Raw genomic sequence first — 26,837 nt, 5'->3', positions numbered from 1 at the left:
ATGGATGGCATGGGAATCAGTGCCCAAGTCTGTGTGATCTAGCCAGAGGGGAATCTCATTGTTAGAGTCGAGCAGGGGACACAGGTTGAGGCATGGAGCCCAGGGCTTTAAACTGCCTCAGTGGGTCCCTCCTTCTGGGCTGGTGTTGAGTCTGGCAGTAGGCTTAGTCCTTTGCACTTGGTCTCACACCTGCTCAGTTCAGCCCTGTTAGCATGCCTAGCTGTGCACTAGGAGACGGTGTTCAGAGACCAGTTTGGAAACTGCTTCACACGACAGTGCAAGTGCTGGGGGCCTCTGAGTCCCAGCCCATAGTGACAGGAGGGACGGCCTGTGCTGAGGCTCGGCTTACAGTCTCCTAATGGGCAGCAGAGCACTGCAGGGGAATGGACAGAGGCGAAGGGAGAACTGCAGCTCACAGCCTCACTTCCTGACCCCCGAGCGAGTGCCTAACCTGAAGTCTACTCTGCACCCCTTTTTGTTTTTCCAGACAGGGTTTCTCTGTGTAATCCCGACTATTCCGGAACTCTGTACCAGGTAGGCCTCCATCTCATAGAGAGCCACCTGCCTCTGCCTCCCAAGTGCTGCCACCACCACCCGGCTCTTTTTTCAACTTTAATTCCATTACATTTATTTGTTTTTATGGGGTATGTTGCATGTGTCCCTCTGCTCCATGTGGTGGTCAGAGGACAAATTTCAGGAGTCAGTTCTCTTTGTCCCATGTGGGTCATGAGGGTCAAATTCAGGTTGTCAAGTTGGTGACTTCTGTCCCTATCCCATGGGTCATCTTGCCGGCCCAAGTGAATACTTAGTACTGAAGAAATCCTAAAAGGATCCAGGTATGTCATATAAATAAGGATTATGGAGCAGTGGGGTTTACTTGTGTCCAGGCCACCGTTCGGCAACCATCTATTGAGAACTATGATGCTAGACACCTGTTTTTAATTCTCCTGACGTGAGTACTGTTCACCAGGTGACAAAACCATTCTAGTGAAGTGCTGGCTGAAAGAGACAGGGATGCGGATGAACCCTTGGGGATCACGTGGGCCACCAAATCATGACACAGAGACTTACAGTTTTGAATACTCGGTCTAGCTTAAGCATGTTTCTGGCTAGTGCTTTTAACTTAACCTGTATCTCTTTATCTACCTTTTGCCTGGGGACATATTCCTTCTGTGTAGCTTTCATTGCTTCTCTCCATCTGCCTGGCTTCTTGCCCCAGGTGTCCCTCCTCGTTCTCTCCTCCTCTCATTCCTCTCCCTCTCTCACCTCGATTTCTCTCTATATATACACATATATATGGAGAAATACATATATACATATATGTATGTATATATGTGTGTGTGTGTATATATATATATATATATATATATATATATATATATAGAGAGAGAGAGAGAGAGAGAGAGAGAGAGAGAGAGAGAGAGAAGAAAGAATTTGTTTTGTTTCTCAAGACAGGGTTTCTCTGTGTAGCCTTGGAGCCTGTCCTGGAACTTGCTTGCTCTGTAGACCAGGCCGGCCTCTGCCTCCCGAGTGCTGGGATCAAAGGTGTGCACCACCACTGCTCAGCTTCTCCTATTTATTCTCTCTAAACACCAGCCCTACCAATCCTTTCCCCTGCTTAGCAATTGGCTGTTCAGCTTTTTATCTGATCAATTGGGTGCCTTAGGCAGTCAAAGTAAAACAAATGCAACACCTTCACACAGTAAAGTAACATTCTGCAGCAAAAACAAATGTAACCCATCTTTGCCTATTTAAAATAATAATAATAATATTCCACAATAGGGTACGCTCGGATGTCCCAATGTTGTGACTCCCCCTGCCACCACTGGTACCTTAGGCAGGGTGCTGGAGCCGGTGTGATAGAGGGCAGCTGTGCAGTTAAGCAGTTAGTTGAGCAGAAGGCCGCCATCACCCTCATTGTGTAGGAAGAGCAGGTGCCAGGGGCCTAGGCTGTTCCCCCCACACAGGTGGAAACAGAAGAGCTGACACTAGTGTACATGGGATTTGCACATGGGGCTCACCAAGCTTTTTTTGACAGTCATGGTTGCAGGAAGGGGCTAAGGGTGACCTTTGTTATCAAAAATGTCTAGAAAAGGCCTGGAGAGATGGCTCAGAGGTTAAGAGCACTGGCTGCTCTTCCAGAGGTCCTGAGTTCAATTCCCAGCAACCACATGGTGGCTCACAACCATCTATAATGAGATCTGGTGCCCTCTTCTGGTCTGGTGGCACACATGCAGACAGAACACTATACATAATAAATAAATCTTTTTAAAAAAGGTCTAGAAAACACAAAACCAAAACCCAGTCCTCACTGCCAGCCCTAGGTCCCTTGGGAAGACTAGTCTTGCTTTTTCCCCCACTTGAGAGGTATGTCTTTTTTTTTTTTTTTTTTTTTTTTTTTTTTTTTTTTTTTTTTTTTTTTTTTTTTTTTTTTTTTTTTTTTGCTTTGAGACAGGCTCTATCCTGGCTGTCATAGAGCGGGGTATATAGACCAGGCTAACCTCCAACTTATAGAGCTCCACCTGCCTCTGCCTCCTGAGTACTAGGGCCACCATGCTTAGTATGTCATTTTTAAATATCATTTTTATTGATTCTTTGGGAATTTCACCTTATGCATCCCAATCCTGCTCCTTTCCCAGTCCCTCCATATCCACTCCCCACCCCTGTAGAATCTTCATCTAAAAGAAAAAAATTTTTTTTAAAAAAAAAGTTCCAAAACAACCACACCTGGCACCTCCATTTCCCTACCTCTTCATTCGGCTCAGTCACGTTGGGAGCTGCAGGGTGCCACGCAATGGACCCTTTTATCCACTCAGCTTTCATTGCAAATGTTCATTACAGTGAATTGTTGGCCTGGTTCAGGGCCTCTGGTTTCTGCTACACCATCCGCGTCAGCACTGGAACCTCATCACGACTTCCTCACCAATACCCTGCTGTTGCCCCAGTCAGAGATCCCGCTGCTAGGGTTCCACAGGACCAGCCCCTTCACACTCCAGCAGGTCACAGATGGGGTAGATGCTGGATGGGTCAATCAAAGCTCTGGACATGGGGCTGGGTGGCAGATGATTTGGTCAGTCCAGGCTGCTAGGGTGGAGCCAGCTCTCCTACGCCCATGCCTTTGGGGGCCGTATCCCTGAATGTGGGGCCAGCTCTCCCATGATGAGCAGTACCCACTCTTGCTGCAGTGGCCAGCAAGGAGCAGGGCCAGCACAGGGAGGTGGCTGCTCAGCATGGCCCTCAGATTTCAGCACACTTGGTTCCTATTGCCCACCCCCCCCCCCCCCCCGTCGTAACATGGGCCACAGAGATCAACACTCCAACTACAGCAGGTCCATGGACCCACACGACCCTCAGCAGCAGCTCCAACCCAGACCATTGTGGCTCCAGATAGCAGAACAGGCCACCCAGATCAGTATGGCCCTGATAGCAACATGGACTCAGGTGGCTGACCAGACCCAGGTACTGCACAGCCCTCAGTGGTAACAAGAGCTGTGGCCATTAACTCAAATCCCAGCTGCTGTAGGGCCATGGACAAGGCCCTTGGAAGGAGCTTGGGCCTGGATGTCACCATGGCCCCGGGTGGCAGTGCAGGCCACTCGAATCAGCATGGCCCTGCCAGCGTCAGGGCCCACGGATACCAACATGGTCATAGGACGGCCCAGACCTTGGGCATCCATGTGGCCTTTGGTGGCAACAATAGGCTGTAGACAGAAACACAGACCCTTGCTGCAGTAGGACCATGGACGACCCAGACATGGTCCTCAATGACAGCCAGGCCCAGATGTCAGCACAGCCCCTGCGGCAGCACAGACAGCTCAGGCCCCAGCAGTAGGTGTAGCCCTCAGGCACCAACATGGCCCCAGGTGTTGAGTTTCCTTTTTGAAGCCAGGCAGTGGTGGTGCACGCCTTTAATCCCAGTATTAGGAAGGCAAAGGCAGGCAGATCTCTGAGTTCAAGGCCAGCCTGGTCTATAGAGTGAGTTCCAGAACAGACAGTGCTACACCGAGAAACCTTGTCTTTAAAACAAAACAAAAAAAGTTTCCTTTTTGGTAGATATCTCCTTTCAGGCTCCGGCTAAAATTCTCCCTCTAAGCCTTAGTCAGACTAGAAACTGACTAGTGCTGGCCCCTGGATATTATTTTTTGTAATCATGGCAATAGTCCCATGACATTTTGTGCTGAGTTGGACTAGGGAAGGGTTGTCACTGACGAGCCGAAATAGAAAGTTCTGTGGACGTGAGACAGTATTAGATGCAACAACTAGAGCAAATCTGCACTCGAGTCTGTAGATGACTTTTACAGCCATGGTTAGCTGCCCCAAGAGTCCCATGTGGCCCTCACCTCAAGTGCAAGCTCTCCCTCCAGAGTCAGATTCCGACAGGACGCAGGGGTGACAGTTACTGTAGCCTCAAGGGAAGAGGCAGTGGAACAGCCAGGGGTGGAGGGTTCTAGGACACCCTTCTCCTCCCCAGGAGGAGCATAACCACTCACGGGAACTCTTAGAGGTCCTTTTGTCTGTGTGACCTCTGACCTGGATTCTACTCACCACGTGTGGCCTTTGCTGCTCGGCATTTGTCCTGGAAACCTGAAGCGCTTGCTCCTCATTCCCCCCCAGTCCTAGAGCCCCGACTGTTATCCTGGCTTCTCAGGCATCCCCAGCGGTCGGAAAGTGACATTGCATGATCCCACTATTTTCTGATTGCTTGGCAATTTTATAATTACTGAAAACTCCTTCTAAAAAAAAAAATAAAGCTGGATGTTGGTGACATGCCCCTTTAATCCCAGCACTAGGGAGGAAGAGGAGCTCTGTGAGTTGGAAGCCAGCCTTGTCTAAAAGTGAGTTCCAGGAAAGTCAGGGCTACACAGAGAAACCCTGTCTCGAAAAAATCCAAACAACAACAAAAACCCCTTTATTATTAAACATGTCTTAGGTTTTTATTGCTGTGCAGAGATACCATGACCACAACTCTTATAAAGAAAACAAGTGTGTAAGTGTGACTCACTTGCAGTTTCAGAGGTCCAGTCCATTATCATCATAAAGGGGAGCATGGTGGCATATGGGAGCATGGTGGCATAGGGGAGCATGGTGGCATAGGGGAGCATGGTGGCAGACATGGTGCTGGAGCTGAGAGTGCTGCATCTTGACTCAGAGGCAACAGGAAGTCGACTGACTGTCACACAGACCCCCAAAGCCCGCCCCCACAGTGATATACTTCCTCCAACAAGGCCATGCCTCCTAATAGTGCTACTCCCCTTTGGGGACCATTTCTTGCAAACCACAACATACTTTTTTTCTTTTCAAAGATTTATTTATTTATTATGTATAAAGTATTCTTAGTACTCTGCCTGCAGGCATGCCTGCAGGCCAGAAGAGGGCACCAGATCTCATTACAGATGGTTGTGAGCCACCATGTGGTTGCTGGGAATTGAACTCAGGACTTTTGCATGAGCAGGCAGTGAGTGCTCTTAACCGCTGAGCCATCTCTCCAGCCCAACATACTTTTTTTTAAAAAAAATTCATATATGAGTTGGATATGATGTTGCATGTGTTTAGTCTAAGCATTTTGGAGGGAGAGCAGGTGGGATTTCTGTGATTTGGGGGGTCTACATAGTTCCAGGACAGCCAGGGCTACATGAACCTTGTCTCAAAATAATTAATTAATAGTAGTAGTAGTAGTAGTAAAGTAAACATGCCTGCTGCTAAGCCTCGATTTGATGCCCAGGACCCACATGGTTGAAGAAGAGTGTTGGGAATTCACCAGATGGCTCAGTTGGATTTAAGCCAATAGAAAGTCTTTATTAGCCAGCGGTGACTACATTGGATGTTCAGGATCCCAGTGGTAGCACTGTTCTTTTAAGAACAAAAACCATGGGGCTGGAGAGATGGCTCAGTGGTTAAGAGTACTGACTGCTCTTCCAAAGGATCTGGGTTCAATTCCCAGCACCCACATGGCAGCTCACAACTGTCTGAAGATCCAGTTGCAGGGGGTCTGACACATTCACACCAATGCACATAAAATAAAGTTAAATAAACCATAAAAACAAACCAAAAACCATGTCCTGGGTTGACATGTTTCAGTTAACAAGAACAGTTAGCCAGAAGCAGAGCTACAGAAGCCAGAAAGCAAGGTTAGCATACTTAGACTTTCCCAGAACTGTTGTCTTTGACGGACTAGGCCTTTGTTTCATTTTCCCTGGTGGTACTGTCTGTGTGCTGGTTTTACAGCCTGAATGGCACTTCCATCACGGAATCAGCTATGCTCTAATCTGGAGCACACGAAGGTCTGGGGCCCTGCTACAGATATAATCAGCCCCTCTGCGCTGTCCTCTGACCTCCATAAGCACAACATGCATACATGCACCAATGCATGAACACAAATGAAAGTAATTTTTTAAAAATAAGATTTAGTTTTTTTCAATTATGTGTTGTTGGGGCTGGAGAGATGACTTAGCATTTAAGATGACTTACTGCTCTTCCAAAGGACTCAAGTACAGCATCCATGTCAAGTGGCTCATGACTGTAACTCCAGCTCCAGGGATCAAAGGCTTCTGACCTCCAAGGGTACCTACACTCGTGCACATACACATAATATAAAATAAAAATTTTAAAGCATTCCTTATTGATGGCTGAACGGCACACGCATGTAATCCCTACACTTGGGAGACTGAGGCAAGAGAAATCTGAGGTTAGCTTAGCCTAGGCAAGACCTAGTCTCAATAAACAAGCAGAACAGGGTGGAACGATGTACACCTTTAATCCCTTGGGAAGTAGAGGTAGTCAGATTTCTGCTACAAAGCGAGTTCCAGAACAGGGCTGTACATAGAAATCCTGTCTTTAAAAGTAAAATATATATATGTATATTTTTTCTTTTAAATATGCAGGTATCGGAACCCAGCCCAGCCCCAACTGCACAGAATAGCTGCAAAGCACCCTGCCTCTCTCCTTCAACATGCTGGGGGTTCTTTGTATCCGCAGAGCCAAGAGGCTGGCGACTCCCAGGGGGCGGAAAGGAGCGCCGGCTGCCGCTCTCTCTCCAGCTAGCCCGGCTCGCTTCCGGAAGACGCTCTGTCCAGCGGCGAGCCGCTCTCGCCGGCTCCCTTCCGCTTCCGGTGTCCTACAGCCATGGCCGCTGCCGTCGCTGCAGCCGGCGCCGGGGAGCCTCTGTCCCCAGACGAATTGCTCCCGAAAGCCGAGGCGGAGAAGGCCGAGGAGGAGCTGGAAGAAGACGACGACGACGAGGTGCCGGGGTCTGCGGGGAGCGGGGCGGGAGCGGGCCGTCGGAGCGTGGGCACCGCGAGCCGGGAGGGCGGCTGATCCGCGCGGCAGGGAAGGGCCAGGCCCAGGGCTCGGCTACTCCGGTGCTGTTGCCGCTTCGCCAACGACCCACACCTCCTCCACCACAGCTAGATGAGACCCTGTCGGAGAGACTCTGGGGTCTGACGGAGATGTTTCCGGAGAGGGTCCGGTCCGCCGCCGGAGCCACCTTTGATCTCTCGCTCTTCGTGGCTCAGAAGATGTACAGGTAAGGAATGAATGTAGAGACACCGAGAGTGTGCATGGAGGGACTGGTGCTGTCAGAGGACACTGGGCCTCGGAAGCCACAGCCGGGAGCTTGAGTGACCTTGGATTCATTGCCACACTCCGAGTGCGGTTCGTCTTCTGCAGAGTGGAGTTCTTATCTGGCAGGACCGTTGTGGGAATTCTTTCATGTTAACTAAGAGTTCTATATGCGAGAGTATAAGAACGTTACAGTAATCACTAGGTAACCACTGCTCCTCTTGGCTCTGCTAGGAGGTCAGTGAAGGGAATGGGTAGGGACATTTTGAGAAACATCGGGAGAGGTACGTCACCACACACACCGTCCCTCTGCAGATTTTCCAGGGCAGCTTTGTGGATTGGGACCACCTCCTTTATGATCCTGGTTCTTCCTGTTGTCTTTGAGACAGAAAAGTTGCAAATGGAGCAACAGCAGCAGCTGCAGCAGCGGCAGGTGAGCACATGCTCTGGGCTCCAGGCCAGCGGTGCAGGCCCGAGGTCTGGATTGTTTAACCTACTGAAACTATACATTGTCTTAACACACTTTTCTCTTTTCCAGATACTTTTGGGGCCTAACACAGGGCTGTCAGGAGGAATGCCAGGGGCTCTACCTCCACTTCCTGGAAAGATCTAGATTGTTACTTCAGAATTTGTCCTGGTGGGAGAACTTTGAAATTGAGTGTGTTTGAACTGCTGATTGTTTGGACTTCCTTTTTTTTTTTTTTTTTAACTTTGGCGCATCAATCTATTTAAATCTGGTGGACACTCTCTCTGTTTCTCATGGAGAGACTCCAGTTGCACCTGTGCCCTTCATCATGCTCTCACTTATTTCCTGGTCTCAGTTGATACTAGAGTACAGCCATGTAGAAGGTTATTCCACGTTATCCCTTTAGTAAACTGCTCCTATCGAAGCTCTCACGTGCCCCTTGTGGGGAAGAAGCAAGCACCCCTGACCATTAAAGACTTTTTATTTAGAAGAATGGGAATGTCTGGGGCATGTAAGCAATGTGAAACTGACAAAATCCATTATAGCTGCCATTACAAAACAGTCAGCAGGAATCCCTGTATGGTGGAGAGAAGGGAGGCTGGCTGTAGCTTTAGCCAGATGGGGACTGTGGACAGAGCAGGCGCTCCTCCCTCTGCACATTTGGACCTGCGTGCTGTGTAAAAAAGAAGTCAGTGCTCACTTTTTGTATTTAAATATTAAAAGAACTCCAACTGAAAGTGTTATTGCTGTGTTTGTGATACGTATTTTAAACTGAGGCCATTTTAAAACGCCAGGGACAGCAGGCAGTGGTGGCGCATGCCTTTAATTCCAGCACTTGGGAGGCAGAGGCAGGCAGGTCTCTGAGTTTGAGGCCAGCCTGGTCTACAAAATGAGTTCCAGGACAGCTAGGAGTGTTTGACAGAGAAACTCTGTCTTCCTCTAACCCCCCCCCCCCAAAAAAAAAAAAGACAGGGACACTGCCTGCCAAATTTCTTCTTGCTTAAGCCAGCACCTCTATTCCAACCTCGTTTCATACATCTCAGTGAAGTTTTCAAAAAGGAAAAGGAACATTTCTTTTTGAACATGGTGTTGATTGTTGCCCTGAATCACTTCAGTCTCCCCTACAGAAAGTTGAAGGGCATGCTCTGTGGGTGTGCAGTCTACATAGTACTTAGAAACTAAAGTATGTATTGCCTTCTGGTCTTGAGAGGGGATAAAGCTTGTTACCTAACTCTTTTCTTGGGGATAGGATCTCTCCATAACCCAAGCTAGCCTTCATCTCAGTCCTGAGTGCTGAGGGATTATAGGCATACACACCTGATAAGGCTGATTTCTTTTGTTTTTCAAGACAGGGTTTCCTGGCTGTCCTGGAACTCATTCTGTAGACCAGGCTGGCCTGAACTCACAGAAAGACAGAGATCCGCCTGCCTCTGCTTCTTGGAGTGACTAAAGGCCCATGCCACCACCACCCAGCTTCCTTTTTTGTTTTTTTTTTTTTTGTTTTGTTTTGTTTTTTTTTAAGTGAGCCTCTGGTAATGGATCCTACTATTGTCCTATCTTTGAACCTGGAAGTTTTCCCACTCAATGTTGGTCTTTTGTTTTTCTCTTGAAACATGGTCTATATGGACCAGGTTGGCTCAGGATTGCCTGCCTGCCTCTGCCTCTTGAGTGCTGGGATCAAACGTGTGCAACACCACATCCAGCGTGATAATTTATTGTGCAGGTTTTCTTTCTTTTTTTTTTTTTAAAGATTTTTTTATTTATTATGTATACAACATTCCTTCCATGTATGCTTGCATGCCAGAAGAGGGCACCAGATCTCATTATAGATGGCTGTGAACCACCATGTGGTTGCTGGGAATTGAACTCAGGACCTCTGGAAGAGCAGTCAGTGCTCTTAACCTCTGAGCCATCTCTCCAGCCCCTGTACAGGTTTTCTGATCCTATTTTGTAACCAGTTCCCAGTGGCACTGTATGATTGAGGAGGGTGAACTATTCCCATGGGTTAAGGAACCTGTAGAAGGCCTGTCACTACAGGATCTGGATTCAAAGCCAGCCTTCTACCTAGACCACTGTTGTGTGCTCTCAAGGCCAATAGCTCTGCTGTGTCTGGCTTTTCACTTGATAATTAGAGAAACACTAATAGACCGTCAAAAGGTACAAACTCTAACAGAAGTCTCATTTTAAAAATTACAGTAAAATGCAAATGCCTCAAGGGCATTTTTTGTTTTAAACTATTTTATGTGAATTGGTGTGAAGGTATCAGATCCCCTGGAACTGGGGTTACAGACGGTTGTAAACTGCCATGTGTGTGCTGGGAATTGAACCTGGATCCTCTGGAGAAACAGGCAAGTGTCCTCAACCTCCGAGCCATCTCCCCAGCCCTTGCTTGTTTTTTGAGGCAGGCTATGGCTAGCTGGATTCCATACTGACCTCAAACACATGACGTTGCTTCAGCGTCCCCTCTTAGGACAATGGTGGTTGGGCACCTCTGAACTAAATCCCACTAAGTAAATACTGTCTTGGTTTTTCAGGTGGGAAATTTGACAGTGTATCTGAGTAGTAACAAATCCCTTTACGTCAGAATCATACCAAAGGTTTTTACATAGTTAGGCAACAAATAGATTGTGTTCAGTTTTTCATTTTTAATATTTGGTTAAACAAAATACATCTTTGTAAACAAACCCAGCACAAGGCCAACAAAAAAAAGGGAATAAAGCAAGAAGAACAAAGCCTAGGGCTGCCCCTTGCTGGGCATCAGGGTCAGGCTCCCCTTCCTTAAAAGAAATGGGGCTTTTTGCCCTTGGGCATCAACATGGGTCCCTGTTCCTAAGCACCAGATTGGATATGAACAGAACCAGCCCTGAAATGCTTAAGCGTCTTTGTACATTCCACTGGCTCATGGACTCCGCGTGCATGGGACTCCTTTCCAGTGCTGTTTGCACAGGCCCAAGCAGATCTGTAGGGAGGAGTCTCCTCTTCCCAAGAAATGGCTTACTACCACCGACAGTGCCAATGGACCCAAGGTCCTGCTTGTGCCGATCAGCAAGGTCGGCTGTAACTTCTGGCTGGTAGTGATTGGAATGTCATTGTGCAGGGTCAGAGCTCCCCATGGTGCCAAGCAGATCCGGTGTAGAAAATGGTACAGATGACCGTGGTTGAGTTGCAGTAGCCACTTGGGGCCCTCTGCTACTCGAATAAAAAACGGCCTTGTTGGACTGAAGATACATGTGCAGAAAAGTGCTGGTGTGAACATGCACTCCGTCAGTGGGGAGACAGCCCCCGCTTCACCCCGTAAGCTTGCTCAGGATCCACATGCAAGCCCCTAGGCTAGCTCTGCTACCAAGGGAAAAGCCTGGCCAGTGGGACAGCTCTCAGACCTGTAGAGACCAGGACTCCCTAAGGACTGGACAGGTCACCTGCCTGCCCACCTGCCTTGAAGGCCACCACAACCACACTGATGTGTGGTATGGTAATTACTTATTTCCTAAAATTACAGGAGAAAAATGGTCTAGAACTACTTGAGGTGGGGTGAGCCAACCCTCAGTTTGTAATGGAAACTACACAAAGATGCCAAACTCGGAGCCCTCTAGCGTCGTGCACATAACCTGTGACTCTGGAGCCCAGGATGTGCCTGCCAGTTCTCTCTCTGACTGTGAGGCTCATTTTCATGGCAGTTTCCTCACCCAACTCTGTCCCTATGAAATTTGGTGTCAATGGCAGATGTGTTTCTGATTTTGTTAAAATGAGCCAACTAGGAGTACTATCCCTCTTCATTGTCTTTTGCCCCAGAGCCTCCTATGTCAATGTAGTGAAATGTTGGGACATAATTTGAGTGAAAAGCTACCCATGACTGTCCTAATGTGGCTTCAGCCACACAATATTAGGCATCTTTCACCATTGTCTTGCTGGAATACTGTGCAATTTACCCACTTTGGAATATCAGAACTTCTCATTATAAAACTCCAAGGCTGGCTAAGATAAAATGGGGTAAGAAGTGGCGTTATGGATTGCAGACAGCATGTAGTGCCACCACTGGGGGCCTGACAGTTTCCTGAGACGCTTATGCTTGGGTCCTTTGAACTAGTCACTGGGCTCTGCATGTACTGTGTCCTTGGACCCCCTGGTGCCACAGGAGAGAAAAAGAAGTGTGTGTTCCCTGTGAGCCTGGAGCATCAGTGACAACTACCAGCAGAACTTGTATCAAGTCCTCATAGAAAGGGGGAAGTAAGCAAGCCCCCCACCCCTCTTACCTCCCTTCTCTAAAATAGAAAAGGTGTTAAATGGCTTGCCCTAAATGTTCAGAGCTCCTACCTTCTTCCCCCAGGCACAGACAGTGCTTGGTGGCTGTGACAGTCCACACACCTGTCCTATTGCACTGTCAAATTTGAGGGGGAAACCCAATGAGATGTTTAGGGAAGAGGCTGGACAGACCCACTGTAGAGGCCACAGCACATCAAAGAGGGCTGGTGGTTGAGGCGAAGAGTGGGTCCAGCATAAATGTCACACATCTGCCCTCCAGCTTTGATGGGCTTCCACTTCTTCTGGTACCACCAGTAGGAGTTCACAGTTTTTTCCTCGCAAATGGTATTTTAGAAATTTCCTATGGAAGAGGGAATAGGCAACAAGAAACGAGATGCCAGTGAGTTGCAGATTGCAGTCTTGGGGCCACCCATTCACTAGGATAGAGACCTCCCGACTTAACACCCATACCAATCAGTTCTGTTTGTGGCAAGGTTTCTCTATAGCTCTGGCTGTCCTAGAACTTGCTTTGTAGACCAAGTGGCCTCAAACTTGGGTCTACCTGCCCTCTGCCTCCTGAGTGCTAGGATTAAAGGTGTGCGCCACCACAACCACCACCACCTAGGCTATCCCTGTGGCAATCTTAAAACTCCAAGGGTGACTTAGAGGTTCCATGTTAGGTTACCCCTCCATTTCTGTTAGAACTCCAGTCTCGGGGCTGGAGAGATGGGTCAGTGGTTAAGAGCACTGACTGCTCTTCTAGAGGACCTGGGTTCAATTCCCAACACCCATATGGAAGCTTACAACTGTCTGTAAAGCCAGGATCCAGCACCCTCACACAGATACACATACAGGCTAAAACACCAATAAAGAATTAAAAAAAAACTCCAGTCTCAATTTCTGCTCATTCTCGGAGATTACTACCATTAGTGTGCTGGTTTGAGTTCTAGAACACTGCATATTCTAATGGTTACTAAGTGTCAAAAAAAATAGCACAAAACCTGGGCCAGCTCAAGATAAAACACTTGCCAAGCACGGCTGACTGACAGCCTGAAGGAGATTCCAGGAACCCCAGTGGAAGAAGACTAACTCCCTAAAAATTGTCCTCTGGCTTCCACACATGCCCAGGAGCACACACACCTACACACACATAATAATAAAAGGAAAAAAACTTCAGTTACGGAGCTGGGCGTGGTGGCATATGTCTTTATACTCAAGAGGCAAGGGCAGGCAGAAGACAGATGTCTGAGTTCAAGACCAGTCTAGTCTGCATAAGGAGTTCCAGGACAGCTGGGACTACATAAAGGGACTCTGTCTCAAAAAATAAATAAGTAAACAGAGAAACTTAACCCTGTCTGATAACTGGCAGTTATCTAAATGGAAGGTGACAGCGTCAGCCCCACCATTCAGAAAGCTGGAATCACAGGATGGATGGAGTTCTAATTGAGTCTTAAAGACCCTGATTCCAAGAAGGCAGGGCAAGGATCCAAGGACACAGGAATTTCATTTCCTTTGTCAAGTAATCAGATGCTTGACTCCCCAGCACTCCAAACTAACGCCTAGCAGCCTAGCAGTCCAGCCGTTAGGGGTCACCTGAGCTCACTCTCGCCTCCAATCCACTCCGGAGTCTTGAGTTTGGAGTCAAGGTTGTAGTAGGCCCCTCCCACCTCACGAACACAGATCCAGTGCTGCCTTTTAAGAGGTAACTTGAGGGGACCCCAGCACAGGCTGGAGGGTAGGTTCATGATGAATCCCATGACGTTAGCGAGAGCAATGACACCCACGTCCCTGCAGGAAAGAAAAGGTGTCAGACTCTGGGGTAGCCACTCTCCATGGTTGCCCCCATTCACCTGGGGTTGGTGCCACGGCTAGCCCTTGTTGCCAAATCAAGTTTGGTTCTCTACCTGCGCTTGTCCCACCAAACAGCTTCATAGCCTTTGGTTTGAAGTGCTGCCATGATGACATTCACATCATAGTTCCCATTGCCCAGCATGCTCTTCTTGTGGGGCGTCACCATAGTGTTTGGAGACAACCTACAAATGTAAAGGAAAAGCTTAGGCTTGCTGATCTGCCAGCCTCCCCAGCCTCGGACCACCAGAAAAGCATTTTGCAGCATTGCCCTGGAAGCTGGTTCCCTTGGCAGAATAATCTCACAAGCTAGCTAGCCTGGAGATTGCCTCCCCCTTGGAAAAACATCCAGGAAGGTTGAGACCTATCTGGCCTTTTGAGAGAAGGGTTTCAGCGAGGAAGTGACCACAAGAAATGATCCACAGACCAAGCAGTGGTGGCGTACCCCTTTAATTCCAGCACTCGGGAGGCAGAGGCAGGCAGATTTCTGTGAGTTCGAGGCCAGCCTGGTCTACAAAAGCTAGTTCAGGACAGTCAGGACTGTTACATATAGAAACCCTGCTTCGAAAAACAAAAACCAAGAACTGATGCACAGAGATGCTGGTCTCCTTTACAAATTCCTGTCAGCACAGCCTTCCTGCTGCTGCTGTTTCTGTTTCATACAAACCTTAAAAAAAAAAAAAAAAAAAAAAAAAAAAAAACACTGACAAAGCTGGGCGTGGTGGTGGTGGTGGTGCCAGTGGCGACACACCTTTGATTCTGGCACTAAGGAGGCAGAAGCAGGAAGGTCTCTGTGAGTTCAAGTCCGGCCTCATCTCCTTAGTGAGTTGTAGGCCAGTTGAAACTACATAGTGAGACCTTCACTATAAAATAAAATAAAAAACTAGTAAAAGATAGGTGATATTTAGATGTCAGGCAGTGATTGTTGTTTCTGCCTTTTGCAATTTAAATACTCTAAGACCTGTACTTCAGTAATCATTATTACTAAATATTCAAAGGTCCACAGTAGTTCAGACAGGCAGCATAAATGTATAAACAGGAGCCAAGTGAAAGGTAATAAACTCTAGTGAGGGCTATATTAAACTGGAATATAGAGCCCATTCCAGACAGTGTGCCTACATGTGTGTCCATGCATGTGTGCCTGTGTTTATCCTGAAAAAAAATTAAAGGCACAAAATCAACTAAGACAAACAAAATAAACTTACAGGCAGTAGCAGGTGATCTCTGGGTTCGAGGTCAGCCTGATTTATAGAGTGAGTTCCAGGACAGCCAGAGCTACACAGAGAAGTCCTATCTTGAAAACAAACAAACAAACAAACAAACAAAAAACCTTAATCCAGACAAACTCAATTGTAGTTCTGGTGGCCTACCCAGCTTTCAACTAAAGTCTCCATACTAGCTCAGGCTGGCCCTGAGGTGAGGATACTCCTGCCTCGCCTCAGCTCCACAGTGCTACCATTACAGGTATGCATCACCCCACCTATTTCAAGCCCTTTCTTTTTTATTGCTCCTTTTAGCAATTCCATTTTCCAACTGAGGCCTGTAATGAAGGCATTTCCAATCCTATCATTTTATTTTCACAGTCTTTTTGTTGTTGTTGCTTGTTTTTTTGAGACAGGGTTTCTCTGTGGCTTTGGAGCCTGTCCTGGAACTTGCTCTTGTAGACCAGATTGTCCTTGAACTCACAGAGATCCGCCTGCCTCTGCCTCCCAGGTGCTGGGACTAAAGGCGTGCACCACCACCGCCTGGCTTATTGTCAGTCTTGACAAACCAGGAGATGAGGAAGCCCATTTTGACTGGAGGGCCAACATATCTTTTTGTTGTTGTTATTGTAGACAAGCCCTGGCAGTCCGGTAATTCACAGAAATCTGTCTGCCTCTGCCTCCGAAGTGCTGGGATTAAAGGTGTGCACCACCATACTGGGCTTGACAGGGATTTATGGCTGGAGAGTTGGATTGGTGGTTAAGGGCACTGGCTACTATATAATGGCTCATAACAACCTATAATTCCAGTACCTGGTGAACCAATGCCTTTTGGCCTCTGCTGGCACCAGGCACAAATATGGTACATAAACATCGATGTAGGTAAAACACCCTACACATAAATTTTTTTTTCCTGGCTGATGTTAGTTTTTTTCATACAATATATTTGCCATATTCTTTTTTATTATTGTTATGTGTACATTGTTCTGCCTGTATTTCTGCCTGCAGGCCAGAAGAGGGCACAAGACCTCATTACAGATGGTTCTGAACCCCCATGTGGTTGCTGGGACTTGAACTCAGGATCTCTGGAAGAACAGTCAATGTTCTTAACCTCTGAGCCATCTCTCCAGCCCTTTGATTATATTCTTTCTCTTCCCTCAACCCCTCTCAGATCCTTCTTACCTCCCTAGCCACAAAATTCATGATTTTTCTCTTAAAAAAAAAGAAAATCAAAAAAACTGAAGAGATAGAAAAAAATCAATTAGAGGAAATATAAATATAGTCTGTTTTGTACTGACCAACTGCTCCTGGGCACGGGGCCTACCCAGGGCTGATATTCCCAGTGACAGCCACTGGGGAAAACTGATATCCCCACCCTATGCATTAAAAAAAATAGTGAAAATTAAAGGGAAAGGGCTTACTTGATCATCTCCAGACCAAAGGAACCAGTTCCACACAATGTAACCAAATGCCATTTCCTCTGATGACCATCACTTGCTTAATGCTAGAACTACTGCTTTAGCAAGTGCCTCATTTAATCCCCACACTAGGAGGTATGAATTCATCCTATTTAAGTAAAAAATCCTGAGGTCCAAGGCTGAAAAGATGGCTCTTCGGCTAGAAATGTTTGCTCTCCCAGAGGACCTGAGCGGTTCCCAGGATCCACAATAAGCAGCTCACAGACATCAACTTCCAGCTCCCAGGGATCTGATGCCTTTCGGTTCTGCAGGTTCCTGTACTCATGGGCACATGCTCACACATACCTACACATTTTTTTTATTACAAATAAAAAAATTTTTTTTATACAATATCCTGTCTGCGTGTATGCCTGCAGGCCAGAAGAGGGCACCAGACCTCACTACAGATGGTTGTGAGCCACCATGTGGTTGCTGGGAACTGAACTCAGGAACTTTGGAAGAGCAGGCAATGCTCTTAACCACTGAGCCATCTCTCCACCCCACTACACATGTTTTATGTGCCATTTTCTTTTAATACCTTTTCTGCTTCAAGCCCCAACCCCAATTACTCAGACTGGGCACTTAAACAATAGGCCTCAAAAAGCCAAGGCAAGTCAGCCTAAAATTAGCAGGCTCCCTCCAATAGGACCCACAATCTGGATGCTACTGTTTCCACTCAGAGCCTGACAGTAAGAGCTGGCGCAGAATAAAGTAGTTTCAGAAGCTAGCCCCAGAGGGGTTTTCTGCAATAGGGTAATTCTAAGCAGGACCAGGCTGTGCAAAGAGTGGTGTTTGTTGGCCTTGTCAAAGAGCTCCTTCCCATAGGCACTCAGACACTGGATGTCCAGGCAGCAGAAAGCAGTCCCAATCAGGGCCATGGCTGTGGGTGATCCTTTCCCCCCCCTCTTTTAATGTGCCTTTTTAATTTCTTTTTTTCTTCTTTTTTTATTTGTTTGTTTGAGACAGGGTTTCTCTGTAGCTTTAGAGCCTGTCCTGGAACTAGCTCTTGTAGACAAGGCTGGCCTCAAACTCACAGAGATTCGCCTGCCTCTGCCTCCTGAGTGCTAGGATTAAAGGCGTGAGCCACCACTGCCTGACATTTAATTTCTTTTCTGACAATTTTTAAATAATAAAAATAAACATTTTTTCATGTACTTTTAAATATTTATTTATTTATTATGTATACAGTATTCTGTCTACTTGTATGCCTTCAGGCCAGAAGAGGGCACCAGACCTTATTACAGATGGTTGTGAGCCACCATGTGGTTGCTGGAAATTGAACTCAGGACCTTTGGAAGAGCAGGCAATGCTCTTAACCACTGAGCCATCTCTCCAGCCCCACATTTTTTAATTCTAAAGTTAGGTAAATTTTTAAAGAACTTTTTTTCTTTTCTTATAAAAGGTTTCAATGGGTGGTGGTGCACACCTTTAATCCCAGCACTCAGGAGGCAGAGGCAGGTGGATCTCTGAGTTCAAGGCCAGCCTGCTCTACACAGCCAGTTCCAGGACAACCAGCACTGTTACACAGAGAAACCCTGTTTTGAACCCTCCAACTGCCCCCCAAAGAAGGTCTCATGTAGCCTAGGTTAGCTTCAAAGTCCCTATGTAGCTGAGGATAACTCCAAACTCCTAATCCTCCTGCCTGCCTCCAACTCCTACGTGCTGGGAATGCTAGGCTTGTGCCACTCCACCACATCAAGTCAGGTGATTTAACTGACTTGTCCATGAACACTAACAGCTGGCAGAACTAAGCTCAAACCTGCGTTCATGAGAATCCAGTTATGTGACAGTGGAGACCCAAGAGTCAGGGTGGGATGGGAGGTAGTATCAGGTTGCTGAGTCAAAGGTCTGTTAAGTCCTGAGTCCCCAGGCTGAAACATGGAGCAATAGGACCCAGATTCCCTCTCTCCTGGCAGTGGAGAAGTGGAGAGGAGACCACATGTGGGCAGTAGCAGATCCTTTCCTTCTACCCACTCTTCAGGAACCTATTGTGTGGCTTCAGTCTTTCCTGGAGAGTCTCTAACCAATACAAGGAAGATGACATCACCAGAAATAAGGCTAAGACTTCAATCTCTTACAGGCTACCCAGGGCAGTGCTCTCCTCAGTTTCCCAATTCCATGCTCACTATTGGAGACTCTGAGAGGCAGCTAATATTTCAATACAGTAACAACAGGATGAGCCAGCAAGTAAAGCAGCTTCCTAGGGAACTCCACGAGTCCCTAGCATAGAGAAGGTTACACACTGTGCTTCAGCCCTCAACAACAACGGCTACACAGACATCGTTCTGAAGGCTGCTTTTCAGGACTGCTGTCCCAAGATCTCTTGTCCTGCTCTCATCTTTTTAAAAATCTTGTTAAGATTCAGACCCTCTCCTGCCTGTTCCCACATTTCCTAACCGGAGGCCCCTAGTCTCACACTGAGCTTTTGAAAGCTCCCAGACTCTTCTCCTAGCCTGCAAGCTCCTCCCAACAGGTCAGCACAGTTCTTTCTCCCACACTCACCAGGGCCTCACTTTACCCTCTTCTCCAGCCAACTGGCTAGCCAACTCCGGGTCCCACTCTACTCAATCAGCTGCTGTCCTCTCCAGGGAGCTTGGTATACTTCAGGCATCAAAACCATATGGCCTTTAGTGGTTTATCCTTTCTGACTACAGGCCAAATCCCACAGCTTCTTCAGGCTCAACCTCATATCCTCTCTTCCACGAATCCTTCCTGACTCTGAAAATGGAGTGAGACATAGAGGACCACACATAATCCAAATTTACCCAAACACCATCAATACTAATTTATTAAAGAATTCATCTGGCATGCATTCAAACAGTGAGTCCCTGGAACTCTTTTAATGCTGTCTCAGCCTGGCACTGGCATCTAATAAACATGTCCAAACTGATCAACATAGGGAGCAATGACACAGGACTGTTATCTAGCTGGCACTTGCACTTGGGAGGTGGAGGGCTGAGGATCAGAAGCTCGGAGTCATTTTCCTATATATAACAAGCTCCAGACCAGTCTGGGCTACATGAGATCTCCTTTCAAAAACAAATCCAAACTGATCAATATAGGAAATGCTAACAACAATTTCCATTCTATTCTACAGGGATGGGCACCCCTAATTCTCCCCCTGCCCCCTAAAAGTCCTTTGTTTTCCTTTTAAGGATAACTGACTGGGTTAGCTGCTTCATAGGCTTTATCATTTAATCCTTCTACAATCTTTCTGTAAATAGGGAAGCTGAGGTGCAAAGGTTACAGTGATTTGCACAGTCACACACAGGTGCTAGGTAAGTGGCATAGCGAGGACCTAGCCTCTAAGACAGCACTGAACTGCCCACGGTTACTTCCCCGCGACAGTCCATCAGCACACCACCAGAGCCTCTTGGGTACAGTGCCTGCTGCCCAGGACTGCCTTGCTGATTTCTACAGAAATTCTGGGGCTTGCAGCAAGCCTCTGGTGTTTGCTACTGAAACCAGAATTGGGTAAGATTTGAAAAGCTCTCAGGTGGGCCATAGCCCAGGTTACCACTACTGTCCTCTGTCCCCTCCAAAGTCACTACTCTGCCTGCTGTGGTGGTGATTTTGGATTTTAATGAAGAGGGAGAAGCAGGGATGGAGGGAAAGATTTAATCAACTTTTTTCTCCCTTAATTCTTTCTTTCATCAGAATTTCCTGATATTTTTTCTAAATACAACACAGCTCATAGAGTAGGGACATGTCCAGCTATTCCCCTCACAAGTTTGGATGAGCTCCTCCGATCCCTAGAGGTTAATACTCAGCCCCTTAGCCAGGCTTTGGTGGTGCACGCCTTTAATCCCAGAACTCAGGAGGCAGAGGCAGGCGGATCTCTGAGTTTGGGGCTACCCTGGTCTATAGAGTAAATACTATGATAGCTAGGACTACACAGAAACCCTGTCTCAAAAACCAAACCAAACAAACAAAAACCCTCAGCACCTTTCTTAGTTTCTCACCTTCTCAAACTTTTCAGTGTGGCTCCTCCCATTTCTGACGACGAATAACCAGTAGAGAAACTGGAGAGCTTACCCTTTGTGACATTCGCCAGCGTGCCCAACCTGGTTCCTCCTTCAACAGAATGCTTCCCTGTCACCAGGCTAGTTTCTGTCTAGTCAGATTTTAATAGCTATTCTATTTAGGGGGAGGCATGCACAGCTTGCTGCAAGAACTTCTGGTCACTAAAATAATAGGAAAGGGCCAGACAAAATGTTTCAGGCCTATGTATTTCCAAAGTAGCCTAGCCAAAAAAAAAAGGAGCCCTTTGCTACTAGAGGGGCTGGAGAGATGGCTCAGTGGTTAAGAACACTGGTTGTTGTTCCAAAGACCCAGGTTTGGTTTCCAGTAGGCACATGGCTGCTGATAACCATCTGTGATTTTGGTTCTAGAGAATCCAACACATGTATGTGATGCAAAGACATTCATACAGGCAAAACCCCCATACACATGAAACACAGTAAATAAGATAAAATAAATGCCACCACAAGCTGAAGTGTACAGCAGCAGAACACTGCTGAGTATGCATAAGCTCAAGAGGTCAGTGCTACTCTGTGAGCTCACCTCTCAGCCCTTCTTTTTTAAAGTTTACGTACAGATATGGTGAAGCGCATAAGTGGAATACACTGACATGTGCCCGCTGTCTGAGGAGCTTCTCCGGGTCAAGCCCCTTCCACCTGACCCTCCCTAGCTGCTAATCAGCATTAGCTCCATCCTAAATTCTTACTCATTTCTATTCCGAGCATGAGTCATCCCATCTCCACAGCTCTATTAAAACTCCACCCTACTTTTGTGTCTCCCCCTTTAACTGGCTAAAACTCAACTGCCATGATGAACTCCCTGGCAGCAAACAGCTCTTATCAACACTTTCCTCCCTTTTCTACCACTCAGGAGTCTCGTTTGTACACCAGCATGGATTAAGCTTTCTTCCCTTTGAATATCAGTTTCTTTTCTTTTTTTTAAAGATTGTGTGTGTGTGTGTGCATGTGTGTGCACTGGTGTTTTTGCTTGCATGCATGTTTGTATGAGGGTGCCAGATCCTCTGGAACTGGAGTAACAGACAGCTGTTAACTGCCATGTGGGTGTTGGGAACTGAACTCGGGATTCTCTGGGAAGAGCAGCTAGTGCTCTCAACCACGGAGCCATCTCTCCAGCCCCATAAATGCAAGTTTCTAAAGAGACCAACAGTTCATTTCTAAACTGCTCCACTGTCCATGGCTCTCTCTGCGCCTCAGTCTCTTAGACCTGCCCCACGGACAGCCCCGAGGTTCCTTGCTCAGCTTTTTTCTTTTCTGCACAATGCCTCCCAGTACCTGGCACACTGCAAGTGGTTAGTCTTGCCTCTCTTGCCTTCTTCCTTTACAGTTTCTTCTGGATTCCTCCCATACATGGGGGCAGGGGAAGTGGGCAAAGTCCCGACTTATCCACACACATAAAACTGCTCTATTATAGAACTCCTTTTCTGGAATTCTCTTGCTGGTCAGCCTGTACTATGCTGATCAGGAACACAGAAATACCACAATTTGCAAATGCTTCAAAAGGAACAAGCCCTGTGGGTGCTAGCAGATATTCAGCACCTCTCACTCAAGGAGAGCTCATCTGAAAGACGCCCAGTGTTATCCACAAACACTTGATGATGCAGCCCAGACCCCCAGTCCAGCCTGCTTACTAGCTGGAAAGGAGGCTACTGAAGTTCCTGCTTCTTTAATGAGCTTTTCCAGTCTGAAGCAAGCAGTCAAGAAAAACCTGGCCATTAGCAACTACAAACTCCATGTCCTGATTTCTTCTTCTGGAATAAGGGAAACCACAGAGCCTTCCTCCTAAACTGGGCGCAAGGACTCAGTTGCCTGTGCAAAGACAGCCCTCAAAACGGTGCAGCGTTGGTCTGTTAGTGGTCTCAAGATAATTAACTCCTGTCAGCCCAGGAGCCAAACTCACAGAGGTCAAAATCTGTCAACCTGAGTAGAACTAACCAACCAGTAATAATCTGACACTTATTTCCTGGTGGGTAAAATTAGGCAAACTGCATCTACTCAGTCCTGGTTCCCGGAGCACTGCTAAAATGGCTCGGGGGTTGTCAATCTAGACAGAGCACCAAGCACACTAGGTACGCACGGTGAGTCATTTCCTTCTCCCTAGCGACAGATTAGGAAACAATCCAGAGCTGCCCAGAAAGAGGCAGTTCAGAAATCTGGGTCCTTCTTTCTGTCACATGACTGGGTGGAAGACACGTTCTCTTACCTCCTAGAGCTTCATTTCCTGAGGCCTGAACTGTGCTGGCCGATAGTGGTCCTGAACCAAAAGGCACATCTACCCTGCTCAGGCAAGGGCGTGACTCTGGTCTTCACCGGCACTGGGAAATAATGACTCTTAAGAGCACTCAGGTTCAGAGCCTATGGTTCCTTCAGGATAAGTGGTCCATCCATACCTATGCTTTACAAATCACCCCAAACAGGCTGACTCTAGCTGTAATTCCTGTGCTGCGGCTACTTCATCTCCAAATGAGGAGTATCAAAAAGGTCGCCTGGAGTCTCAAAGGATCCTTGAGCTTTCTCTGCTCTGAGGTCTGGAGGGATAAGACAGTCTCGCCATCAAAGCTGCTATGGACTGCAGCCATGCTGCTGGGTCCAGCAAGACACCACAACTCTCAAGGCTGTTGGCCAAAGACTTTTCAAAAGCCAAAGCAATGAGCATAAAACTGAACTCTGACCACTTGTGGAGTGACATTCGCTCTAAGGGGTCCAAAAGGCAATCATTTTTCTTTCAGGGAGACAGTGCTAGGGAGCACACCTAGGAACTCCTGCAGACTCCATCACTGAATTTCTCACCAGCCCCAAGGAAGAGGAGAGATCTGGAGTCAGCTCCTCTCTCAGCTCTGCTGTTCAGGAGCCGCTTTGGACAAATCACTTGACCTTTCTGTCCATTTCTCTATCAGTAAAATGACGGTGAAGAGAGTCATACAAGACAATATATGAAGAGCACCCTGGCCAGCACATGGCCTCAGAAAAGCTAAGCATTCTGGGTAGACTTTTCTTGTGGTGCCCCTCATGTCCCACCTTTGGTGACAGTTGACCGTGGATGCATCTTGTATCCCTTCTAGACTGTAAATTCCTTGGTGGCAGGGTCTGGAAGGGAGGCATTATAGCAGTGACTACCAGCAGAGATAGGGACCTGAACTCAACCCTGAGTCCATGGCTTGTCAGGTTATTCGGAGGAAATTAAGGAGCTCTGCATAGCTCTGTCTTCCTTTCAAAATGGGAATAACACATGCAACATGGAGTTCCCTGATTGACCAGAACCGTGGTAACCGCACAACTGAGGCTACTCCACAACAGATGGACCAGAGATGGTAATTACCAACCATTCCTGTATTCCTTATAGTGGCCGATGGCATCTAATTCCAAACCCGTAAGTTTGAAGGTTTATGTCCCTGAGGCATCGCACCACCCACACAAATTCAGAAATATCAAGAAGTGGGGATCACGATGCCAAGCAGCGGGGGGCTTACCTCTGAAAAATCTCCTGCAGCGTTTCCCTCGTGAAGGCGTTGCTGTCCTGGAAGACGTTGTTGAGGGCGTGAAGGGCACAGAGTTCTCTGCGCTGTTTCTCATGGTAGATTTGTGGGGGTGCTGCCTGGGGAAGCTCCAGGGATTCAGATTTGGCCTTGTCTCCTTTCCATGGCATGCAACTCATGTTTTTCGATTTAGGTTCCAGACAGAGCTGATAAACACTCCACTCCTTTCCCCCCCGGATTCAGAAGGTCTAGGTCTAGGTCTAGCCTTCTGTCTTCAGATTCCTGAGGTTCACCTTATTCTCTGGTGTCCATGATTTATGCTTTGTCACTGGGAGAAAAGGTTGAAATCAAAAGGGACAAAAAAATCCACCTCTTCTGTCTTCTCGATAGAAAAAATAACTTTTGGATTAGTTTATTTAGCCACCACTTTCAAAGCGCAGAATTTTAAAAGAACATATAAAACGTAAGATTCCTCCCTTTCACTACCCTACCCTCCCACCCCCTTTCGGGGGGTCAAAAAAACCACGTTTTCCTGTCTGTATTTTCCTCTCTGCAGATGCCAACTAGGCCTCAATGCAGGAGGGCAAAGCCGAATGGGTCACATCGCTCTTTTTCTTCCATTTCGTCCGAATCTCAACGCCACAGATTCCTTAGACTCGGTTGGATGGTGAAGAAAACGCCCGATGCCAACAGCTAGCGAGGGCCGACGGGCTTGGGGTTGCGGGCCGCGCGAGGGCTTCGGGGGCAGTTCTCCATGCCCGCCGGCAGGCTTGGCGGACTCGGCCCAGCGGAGGAGACGCTTCGCCTCTGCGCGGGCGGAGCCGCGGGAGGGCCGGGGAAGGGGAGCGGCGGCCCGGAGCCGCCGCAGGGAGGTCCCGCCTGGCCCGTGAGGGTGCGGCCGGACGCCTGCCTCGCCTCGCGCAGCCCTGGCCCACCCGGTTGGTCGTCCCCGCCGCAACCTCCCGCTGTCACGTGAGGGAGGCGAGCACGGGCGTCCTCCCGTTGCCTGCCCCGCGGGAACCGCTCGCCGCCCCTCCGCCCCCACCGGGAGCCAGCCGGCCACCACCTGGGCCGCGCGCGGACGTGCCGGAGGCAGCGCGGGCGGGCACGCGCACCTGAGCCCGACGTCAGCGGCGCGCGCCCCAGACACGCCCCCGCGCTGACCCCGCCCGCCAACCCGGCGTCACCCCTGACGTCCGTGTGAATACGCCCGAGCCTTCTCTAGCCCGCGCCCGCTCTAAGGGGATCTCCCCGGGTTTGTAGTTGGGGAGCCGGGCAGCGGCGGCAGGGCTGCTGTCGCGGGCAAGATCGATGTGTAGCTTCTGCTCAGCTCCGCCCCGGCGCCGACTCCCGCCTGGACGCCTCAGGACCCTCCTCGCGGCGGAGTGCTTTCTGGAACGTGGATCGCGGCTGCTGCCCTGGCCCACTTATGTTCACCAGATTTCCAAACACTTTACCAACGCGGTCGGGCATAATCTTGGTTAGTGACCCCGACCGCCTCCTGTTTTCTTTGAGCGCTGAGGGCAGGAGCCTCTCCGGGAGTCATATTGCAAATGGAAACGAGAGTTCTATTTCAGATCTGTGGTGTCGTATTCACGTTCACGCCACACAAACCACTGCCCTTTTGCCCTGCCACCTCTTTTTGGTTGGCTGTCACTAGGCCTTCCTTTCTGTGTTTTTTTCCTTTCTATCCTTCCTTTTAGTCTCAGTCTCTCTCTCCCTCTCTCTCTCTCTCCCTTCCCCCCCTCTGTGTGTGAGTGTCCTCTAGCCCAGTTGACCTCGAACTCATTAAATAACCAAGAATGACTTAAAACGCCTAGTTTGTGCAGGGCCTGGTACTATATCAACTGGGGCTCCCTATTTTCTGAGTTTAGCTGAGTACATTGTATTCAAAAGGCAGACTATTTGAAGTTGTGTTAGACTAGAAGTCCAAACATCAGGGAGGAGTTGCTCCAGACACCACTCACACGGGCACAATTGATGCAAAAGCAAGAGGATTTTTATTCTGTCATGACAGGGCCTTTCAGGTTCGGGATATGAAGGACATCCGATAGCTGTAACAGTCCATCTTTTAAAGCAAAAAGCCACAGACATAAGGGGGGGACCTGTAGGTTGTTTTCCAACTTATTGGATTGGCTTATTCTAAGGGTTACTAGCAGTGATTGGTCTATTCCAGGGCAGGAGAACAGCTGCGTGATCGGGTAGATAAGGGAGAGCATCTGTGGTCCATCCTGACCTTGGTACAGTAACTAAATCAATATATCAGGAACTGAATCAACATCTGTGGGTTGTATTTGCCTCAATTCTCAGAATGGAGTTATGTTTGAAGATTATCCACAAGGACACAGGAGGATGAGCAGTCCAGCATGTGTGTGTGTGTGTGTGTGTGTGTGTGTGTGTGTGGGCAACTGTCCCTTTTCCAAGAGAGAGTGAGTGTAAGGGTTTAGAAAAATGTCTTAGGGTTGAGGGGGCTTACAAATGCATTTAGAGTCTTTCAGTTGCCCGTGGATTTAAATCGTCATTGTCTCTACTTCCCTTTCTTTCGGATTTTT

At 48.0% G+C, this 26,837-nt stretch overlaps 2 protein-coding genes across 3 annotated transcripts; one reads left to right on the top strand and one right to left on the bottom strand.

Annotated features, from left to right (window-relative positions):
• Positions 1–7,104: 7,104 nt before the first annotated feature.
• Tomm22 (translocase of outer mitochondrial membrane 22) lies at positions 7,105–8,760 on the top strand. The gene is made up of 4 exons (XM_038343258.2): positions 7,105–7,239; positions 7,404–7,522; positions 7,873–7,990; positions 8,096–8,760. The coding sequence occupies exons 1-4, from the start codon at positions 7,123–7,125 to the stop codon at positions 8,168–8,170; spliced, it is 429 nt and encodes a 142-aa protein (XP_038199186.1). The 5' UTR covers positions 7,105–7,122; the 3' UTR covers positions 8,171–8,760.
• Positions 8,761–10,648: 1,888 nt separating this feature from the next.
• Positions 10,649–25,362, bottom strand: Josd1 (Josephin domain containing 1). 2 transcript variants are annotated; one of them, XM_038343557.2, is made up of 4 exons: positions 24,280–25,362; positions 14,170–14,298; positions 13,869–14,053; positions 10,649–12,626 (listed from the first exon to the last, which is right to left on the bottom strand). In XM_038343557.2, the coding sequence occupies exons 1-4, from the start codon at positions 24,462–24,464 to the stop codon at positions 12,616–12,618; spliced, it is 510 nt and encodes a 169-aa protein (XP_038199485.1). In that variant the 5' UTR covers positions 24,465–25,362; the 3' UTR covers positions 10,649–12,615. The 2 variants fall into 2 exon arrangements, with proteins under 2 accessions (XP_038199485.1, XP_038199484.1); XM_038343556.2 differs by having other exon boundaries at positions 13,859–14,053; positions 24,280–25,358.
• Between the last annotated feature and the right edge of the window lie 1,475 nt (positions 25,363–26,837).

This window comes from Arvicola amphibius, chromosome 9 (genome assembly GCF_903992535.2).
Source record: "Arvicola amphibius chromosome 9, mArvAmp1.2, whole genome shotgun sequence".
NCBI lineage: Eukaryota > Metazoa > Chordata > Mammalia > Rodentia > Cricetidae > Arvicola > Arvicola amphibius.
Note: the sequence above shows the minus strand (reverse complement) of the source record. Positions and strands in the feature narration are given on the sequence as shown.